The sequence below is a fragment of the Neolamprologus multifasciatus genome, chromosome 7, assembly GCF_963576455.1.
Source record: "Neolamprologus multifasciatus chromosome 7, fNeoMul1.2, whole genome shotgun sequence".
NCBI classification, from domain to species: Eukaryota; Metazoa; Chordata; class Actinopteri; order Cichliformes; family Cichlidae; genus Neolamprologus; species Neolamprologus multifasciatus.
Window position 1 is genome coordinate 35,586,591 of NC_140445.1, and position 8,511 is coordinate 35,595,101.

The 8,511-nt window shown below is 42.0% G+C and overlaps 1 protein-coding gene across 3 annotated transcripts; it reads left to right on the forward strand.

The window, feature by feature from the left end:
- The first annotated feature begins 198 nt into the window (after nt 1-198).
- On the forward strand, nt 199-8,502 carry kcnv2a (potassium channel, subfamily V, member 2a). 3 transcript variants are annotated; one of them, XM_085166100.1, is made up of 9 exons: nt 199-1,291; nt 1,916-2,053; nt 2,817-2,995; nt 3,101-3,284; nt 4,307-4,498; nt 4,583-4,837; nt 4,927-5,043; nt 5,126-5,284; nt 5,748-8,502. In XM_085166100.1, exons 1-9 carry the CDS (start codon nt 1,154-1,156, stop codon nt 6,009-6,011), a joined length of 1,626 nt encoding a protein of 541 aa, XP_085022226.1. In that variant the 5' UTR covers nt 199-1,153; the 3' UTR covers nt 6,012-8,502. The 3 variants fall into 3 exon arrangements, with proteins under 3 accessions (XP_085022226.1, XP_085022224.1, XP_085022225.1); XM_085166098.1 differs by having other exon boundaries at nt 672-1,291; nt 5,126-5,251; XM_085166099.1 differs by lacking the exon at nt 199-1,291 and having other exon boundaries at nt 1,927-2,053; nt 2,837-2,995; nt 5,126-5,251.
- The last annotated feature ends 9 nt before the right edge of the window (nt 8,503-8,511 follow it).

Here is an 8,511-nt window from a genome sequence, read left to right on the forward strand (position 1 = left end):
ACTGAAACATAATGTCCCCGAGGTGTTCTATTGGATTTAACACAGGGGAGTTTGGGGCCAGTCAGTGGTTTTCCTTCATCGTCCCACTAGTGGCAGATCTAACAGTTCTGGTCTTCTATGGCAAATGTAAGTCGGACTCCACGGTGTAGTGAGCACAGAGCTTACTAGAGGATGTTACTAGAGGATGATGTTCTGATTGCTTGGTCAGATGTTCACACCAGTGGCCTGCTGGAGGTCATTATGCAACTGTGCTCCTTGCACAAAGGAGCAGATACTGGTCCTGCTAATGGGTTAAGTACCTTCTGCAGGCCTGCCCAGCTCTGCTGCCTATTACCTGGAATCTCCTCCATGGTTATGAGACTGTGCTGGAGGAAACGGCAAACCTTCTGGCAATGGCATGTATTGATGTGCCAGCCTGGAGGAATTGGGCTCCCTCTGGAAACACTGTAAGGTCCAGGTATCGCTAACAGTAGTGTCATTGTACTAAAATGTACACCAAAGCAGATGAAACTGATCAACAATCCCCTCAGCTACTTTACAGACCAGATCAATGTCCATGTGTAGTGAAGTATAACAATGACAGAACTTTAGATCTGCATGTGTTCTCTAGGGTACAGAGATTTTGACACCTACAGTCACCTACAAAGAAATTGTTACTCTAATTTTTTCTTATGCTATCCGTTGGCAATGAATGTCAGAACTGCATTTTATAGCTGCTCAGTATCATTACGTTTCAGATGCTTTTTTAAATTAAGAGTTTTCTTTGGGTATTGAACAAAACTAGCGGTTGTAAACAAATACTGTCTTGTACAAAGCAGTGGACTGGACTGACATCTTAGAATAGTATTAAAATGATCACATTTATGACCCTAATTTACCAGATTTGTAAACTTATGTGAAAGTGGGAGGAGAGGGAGAGCTTGAGAGATCAGGAGATGGACAGAGGATAATAGTATTTAAAACTTTAAGCACCCGGATCATCTCAGTCAGCAGCATTAGGCATGGAGAATCACTTCCCTCATCACTCTGCGTGTGATATCTCTCTGTCAGCTGCGTGCATGTGTGTGAACAGTATGATTTCTTTATTACTGAATGTGTCTGTGAATGCGACGTGTCTCTGTGCAGTTTACACTTAACACTTAAAGCAGCGATCATGTTTAACCACCTCAGAGCTCGAAGCAGGAGTTTATTCTCCAGCTACAAGCCCGGCAGCCGGACTCAAGAGGTCAAAGAAACGGTGGAACATCTGGACCTGATCAGCGCCTTCATTAAACCATGGAACTCCATGCAGGTCAGTCACTCGGTCCATTTGGGATTTGTTTGATTTGATGGAGCTATTTTTAAAAAACACATTTGAGCTATACCTTTGGATTTTGGTTATTTTTTGTTCAGATTCATCAAGTTCAGTGAGGCTGAGACAGCTTCCATGGTTTTACGGCCGTTGTGTTTTTTCACCATTGAACCACATTCTAGTGCTCAAGCTAAGACTCTCAAATATAAGATCAAGTAGGATGCATGGATGGATAGATATGGAGAGGTAAATGGGTACTTTATTGATGCCACAGGGGAACTTGTCGTCTCACAGCAGAACGGTAATGAATAAAAATAGTACAGGCTACTATAAGCAACAAATCAACAGCAACATTAAAGTAAAACTGGAACTTAAATATACAGATGTGGAGCTCTTCAGTGAAATCTTTGGCAAGGATGCCAAGCAGGAAGTGGAATTGGACTTAGTATTCCATCTGCACTGTTTTCCTCAAATCCACGGCCAGTTCAGAATCTTCTATTTAAATTTGCTGAAGTACTCAAAGCAAACTCTGAGCAAAAACAAATCTACTATTTTACTACGATCATATCTAAGCTGATATTTTTCAGTTTTTCTGTTCATTTTGTGTTTTGTTATATTTTGAAGGATCTTGGCAGAGACATCTACGATATTTATGCCGAGTATGAAAACGAGGAGGTGGAGGATCGATTGCCAGTGTCTCCCTCCCGCCTGCTGAATTCTCCAACCAAACACTTCATTCTCAACATCAATGTTGGAGGAACGGTAACTCCACTAAACTTTTGCATAACTGCTAATATTTTTATTTTACTGTTAGAAGGACTGAACCTGACACTTATTAACAAGCAGCAGAGGTGGCACTCATACGTCATTATCAGACTGTGAGCTGCATATCTGTCACAGCCGTCTTGCTCAGATGTTACTGCTGACCCCGTGGAATCAGTGGTTCTGATCCAATCCCATAGAAACTTACAGATTCAGGAGGTCTCCTCTGAGTTCACTCTGACTTTTTCCAGTAACTACCCAAAGCTCGCAGTCATCAGAGAGTGTTAAAACCAAAGACTGTATATAAAAGATGGATGTAGCCCCCATGATATCATCCACTGGTTTTCAAATCTGCATTTTGAAGTCTCATCCTTAGTCTTTGGGCCACCAGTGGAGTGCTGTGTTATCAGCAGATTACAGCACACAGTAGAGCATCAGACAAATAAAATACTAGGATTTTTATTGACTAGAACAACGGCGTCTGTGGGGATGGGACTCCCTGTAAGTGTTCACTAGAGAAAATTTGGTTGGAAAGTTGAAGAGCTGCAAATATCGCCACCTACAGGCCACCAAACAAAGCTACTATAAGTTTTACAATTGCACTAGTTGTGAGCAATGAATAAAAACTGGATTTTTTTAAACTGGTTTTGTACATTGCATGTTTTTTGTGATATTAGCATTTTGTAATTGTAATGAAATTGTTTTCCATGTTTTTTCAAATGTCTATGCTAAAGAGAAGAGATTAATTCTTTTTATTTCTCAGGTGTATCACCTACCTTACAGGTTAGCCGCCAGGTATCCGAAGACTCGGATCGGTCGCTTGGCCACATACACAGACCATAGCAGGAAGCTGGACCTCTGTGATGACTACGTCGTCCAGCGCAACGAGTTCTTCTTTGACCGCGACCCAACAATTTTCCACAACATCTTTAATTTCTACAGGTGACATAAAACGACGTGAGGTTATAAGTCAACACAGGGACACTCCTTTGTGATATCTCGGAATGATCATGGATGCTGTTTTCCTGTCTCTTTCCTCTCTGTCAGAACTGGAGTGTTGTGGATTAAAGACGAGCTGTGTCCCCGAAACTTCCTGGAGGAGATAAACTACTGGGGGGTCAGAATCAAAAACAGCCAGCGCTGCTGCCGCATCTCCTTTGAAGAGAGGCAGGACGAGCTGAACGAGCAGCTGAAAATACAGAAGCAGCTGATTACAGAGATGGGCGATCTGGTGAGTAATGTCACACTTTTTGTGCATTTTTACTTAAATTGTGTGTAATAAATAAACATTTACATTATTGTGCTCAAGTTCACCTCAGTTGAACAGACTTAAAAAACCTTTGCATGATTCACAGTATTTATCTTACACCACACCATAGTACAGGCGCTCAGTTCACCATCTGTCTGAAACAACCTTTATAGCTCCCTGTCTCTTTTCTTTAAACCAGTTTTCTTGTAATTGGCTGACCCTCATAAATAAATATTTTGAATTACAGGTGGGTGGGGCTTTTTTCATGGATGCTAAATGTTAGAGGACCAAATAGGAAACATATCTTTTATGTGCTGCGTTTTATAAAAGTTCTGAAAAATAAGTGCAAGATCTCATGTCAGGATCCCTCATGTTTATCTTGTGACCCTTTTGGGATTTCCGTCTTCAAATGTAACACACACACACATACGTGGCCATGGATTTTTATTTGCAGCCCTCACAGCCTAGAAAACTTAGACCCTTCTCCGTAAGAAGTGGATAATCCACAGGACACGGGAGGCAGTTTGTAATCAGTGACTTTATTTATTTTACCACCGGTTCGACTCCATATGTTTAACAGTGCTGCAAAATAAAATGTCACGGGTTCATCACCTACTGCTGCAGCAGTTATTTTTTTAACTCTGATTTAGCAGTAATCTGCTGGCTGACTCTGAGTCTGTTTGACCTACATTATAAATCAGCGCTCTGCTCTGCTGTCTTGACAGATGGGGAGAAGAGAATAAGCTTTTCCTTGGCACAGATTTATACAGATGTTTCCATTATAGTTTGCTGTGCCCGTTTTTTACTTTAATTCAAGCGCGTTTCATCTTTGTGACTTGTCCTGACATTTCATTCGTCTAGTTTTATCCTCAATGAAAAATAAGATGTTTTTATACTGCCTATTTTTCTGGTTGTTTCTAGTGAGCATCAAGTTTGACTCCCCTCTAAAAAACAAACAAAAAATGCTGTTTGTATCCTGTTGCTCATGCATTTCCATCCTGCAGGTAGAAACCGAGGAGAATGAGGTGTTATTTAACGGCATGGCCTTTGGGCAGACCCGGAGGAAAATCTGGAACCTAATGGAGATGCCATTCTCCTCGATCACAGCCAAGCTTGTGGCAGTCGCATCCTCCATGTTTGTGCTGGTGTCGCTGGTCGCCATGACCCTCAACACCGTGGAGGAGATGCAGTACAAGGTGTCTATAACACTAAAACCATGACTGATCCTTTATTGTTTCAGAACAGAAGCTGTATCTTTATCTTTATATTCTCTGTTCTAGACACCATCAGGTGAGTCCAGCGGCAGGTTCTACGGCGAGTACGTCGAGACGTTATGCATCACCTTTTTCACCCTGGAGTACCTGCTGCGCCTGATCTCCACCCCTGACCTGAAATGTTTTGGACGCAGCATGCTGAACACAGTTGATCTGATCGCTATCCTGCCACACTACTTGCAGATGATCTTGGAATGCTTTGAAGACAAGGACATCCATGTGCACTCTGGAGACATTGAGACAGTAGCACGTGTCGGGAAGGTAAAGAAAAGACGGGAGAGTTGTTGTTGTTAAACTTTAAATATGGTGGTCTTATCCATGTTTAGTAGTGTTTTTTCCCCTCTCTGTAGGTTGGGCAGGTTCTGAGGATAATGCGTCTGATGAGAATCTTCAGGATCTTGAAGTTGGCTCGTCACTCAACAGGCCTCAGAGCCTTTGGCTTCACGCTAAGACAGTGCTACCAGCAGGTCAGGGTTTATCTGCAGGTTGAGAGAAATATGAAGAAAGTGTTTAACTAAATGCTGAAATTGCTCTAAAATATCTCTCCAGGTGGGATGTTTGCTGCTCTTTATTGGCATGGGAATCTTCATGTTTTCAGCCATGGTGTACACAGTGGAGCACGATAGCTACAACACCAACTTCACCTCCATGCCACACGCATGGTGGTGGGCTGCTGTGAGTCGATACACAATTACACCAACAATTTTTGTTAAGTACACTTGCTCAACTGCTCATTAATGCAAATAAGTGGTGGAACAGGAGAGTTGCATCAGGAATGTAAGTCCAACAAATCTAATGCTATCATGTTAATATGGACCAAAATCTCTGAGGAATGTTTCCAGCAACTTGTTGAATCTTTGCCAATTAAGACAAGCAAGGTGTACCAGTAAATGTACTGTTGCCTCTTGGCATCTGTTAATGTCTGTGTTTCTGGACATGAAACCCCTATTTATGACTTTTAACTCATATCGACTGATTCAACGTACACGAAATGAAGATCTTACACTTCATTTTAGAACCAGTGTTTTACATAACACATAACAATGTATACAAGTAAGTGTTTGTGTGGTGGGACAAAAAAGAAAGATATGTTTCAGTAAATCCTACCTAAGATCATTCAATCTCTGTGTCTACCTTTGCATCTTTAGTTATTGTTTCTTTCACCCCTCAGGTGAGTATTTCCACAGTGGGCTATGGCGACATGTACCCAGAGACCAACCTTGGACGTATCTTTGCCTTCGCCTGCATCTCCTTTGGCATCATTCTCAATGGCATGCCCATCTCCGTCCTCTACAACAAATTCTCTGATTATTACACCAAGCTCAAGGCCCATGAGTACACTGCTGTGACCAAGGCTCGTGGGAAGGTGGGCTTTGCCAGGAGGGCAGCAAAGAAGTTCTCAGAGTTCTGCGATGACACCATTCACCAAAAGTGATGACAGTAGCTTGTAGAAGTTTTAAGAAAAGAATTACAAACATGTGTTTGTGACATGTGTGGTAGGTTCCTGATCACACATACTGCAGACAGTACCTGAAATTTCCATATAAGCTAGACTCTATCTGGATGAACTGCCGGATGGTGAGATGCTGCTGGAAACTTCCTCCACCAACAACACTTTTCTGATATCAGTTAGGGGGTGTACAGGTAAATAGAAGCCAGGAATTGTACTTGTCATTCTACCTCTTTTTTCAGGTTATTCAGTTATTTTTACAAATTGTTCTCACAATGTTCAGAGCAATATTATTGTTCATAATAGAACTATTTGACTGTTCAGATGCCAGCACTGGTGGAAGTGGAAACTAATGTGGCAAGAGACATTTCAGTGAAACAACTTCCAGAAGCCATTTAAAGTCAAACTTGAGGACTTTCTGGCCACAGAATTGGCAAACCTGTTTATTTATGCATACTTTCATCCATCCTCCCATTATACATGATGTAATCCCGCCCATTAAAAAAACCCAAAAAAACACAGGTGGTTCAAATTTGGTTACCATCAGGTCGTTAAGTGATGACGTGACGAATCCTACTTCCGGGCCTAAAGTAGTCTGCGTTTCATATGGCTTTTGTGTTGTTAACATGTTTAATGTTTTGTATTTTCTTCTATTTAATCTCAAAAAGCTCCTAAAACTGTCAGTGATCACTGTTGACCTCCCTTGGCTTTTATTAGCGCTAATCATTTATTTAAGCACAGTTTTTAGAACCTTAGGATGTAACTACAGCCCAGCCCATGCAGCAGTATATGAATGACTAACCTCGTATTGTGGATGGATTATCTCAGTTGTTCTCCTGCTGAAGTTTGGTCCTTTTACAGCATCCTGCCATGTGATTACATTTGTTCCTGACCACCGAGGACACTCACGTTAACTTTTATCAAGTGGAAAAAAACTTAGCTTGTTTATATTATGCTAACATAGCTGTGTCGCTAGCGGTCATGTAGCACATCATTATATACCAGCTATAGCCAAACTTCAGTAACCCAAAAACGTCACTGCTGTATAGTTTTCTGTCTTCATTTATGTTGGAAGTGATAACAGAGCTGTACGTTTTAATTTGTTTCCAAAACCCCACAGTCAGGACATGCTATATTGTATTTAGATAGAAGCTAGCGAGCTAACTTCCTGCTAACTTCTAACTCCGTTAAATGTCATAAATTCCGTTTTCATGTATGCCTGGATGTTAAACTCAATTGTTACACCTGGTAGAGCAGAACGCTGATCATTTTATTAAAGATGAAAGACTTTAGACAGTTTTTCAACTCTCAGTAATGCCATAGTGATCGTTTGATATATGGACCTGCAGCGGAGTTTAGGCCCAGAAATGGCTAGTGACGTCAGACTTAATGACCGGGATACTCTTGCTCTGTTGTGCTCCCTGCAACTCCTATTGGCTTTGCAGTGCAAACCTGTGGGGGTGTATGACCTTAACAGATAACCATGGACCTGATAAACTGACTTAGTTGGTGTTTAATGCGCCACCACTTCTTCTTGCTAGGTCATGCTCTCCTGGCTACAGTGGTTAAATTTCTTTTTCTGTGTGTAAACTTAGATTATTTAGAAATTGAATAAAAACTCACATTTCTAAATGAGTGGGCAGCACGGTGGCACGGTGGTTAGCACTGTTGCTGCACAGCAAGAAGGTCCTGAGTTCAATTCCACCATCAGGCCGGGGTCTTTCTGTGTGGAGTTGCATGTTCTCCCCGTGTTTGCGTGGGTTCTCTCCGGGTACTCTGGCTTCCTCCCACCGTCCAAAGACATGCAGCTTGTGGGGATAGGTTAATTGGAAAATCCAAATTGCCACTAGGTGTGAATGTGCGAGTGAATGTGAGTGCGAATGGTTGTCTGTCCCTGTGTGTTGGCCCTGCGACAGACTGGCGACCTGTCCAGGGTGTACCCCGCCTCTCGCCCTATGACAGCTGGGATAGGCTCCAGCGCCCCCCGCGACCCTGAAAAGGATAAGCGGAAGCGAATGGATGGATGGATGGATGGATTTCTAAATGACCCAATGTCAGTCTCAATGTTATGTTTTAGCTTTGTGAGCTGGGTAGCAACAAAAATTCAGGTCATAGGCCAGAAGTACCGATCCTGGACGAGCCCCCAAATTTATTTTCAACCAAGGTTTAAATACCTTTTGTAGATGCATATCTGCCTCTGTTCATGAACACTCCCACAATTGCTCCTGCTCACATTCCTGACCTGAAGTATCCCAGGTCTCAACTCTCACAAGCAATGATCCTTGGCACAAAAGTCAACGGTTAGTTTTACACAGAAGGGATTTAAAATGATCAGGACAGGATTTCTAGAGTGACCCAAACTGAAAGCAGCACTGGAAACAGTTCAGTGGTGCAAAAGGAGATAACCTTGAAGGGGGGCTGTGGCCAAATTTATATGTAGTGTCACTTTTGCTTATTATTGTTGTACAAGGTTGTTTTTTTAAAT

What these genes read in the sequence shown, in the direction of transcription:
- kcnv2a (XM_085166100.1), top strand. Translation starts at nt 1,154, where the DNA reads ATGTTTAACCACCTCAGAGCTCGAAGCAGGAGTTTATTCTCCAGCTAC. An exon ending in CAGTAGCACGTGTCGGGAAG is followed by an intron (nt 4,838 to 4,926) that starts GTAAAGAAAAGA and finishes CCCTCTCTGTAG; the next exon opens with GTTGGGCAGGTTCTGAGGAT. An exon ending in CAATTACACCAACAATTTTT is followed by an intron (nt 5,285 to 5,747) that starts GTTAAGTACACT and finishes TTCACCCCTCAG; the next exon opens with GTGAGTATTTCCACAGTGGG.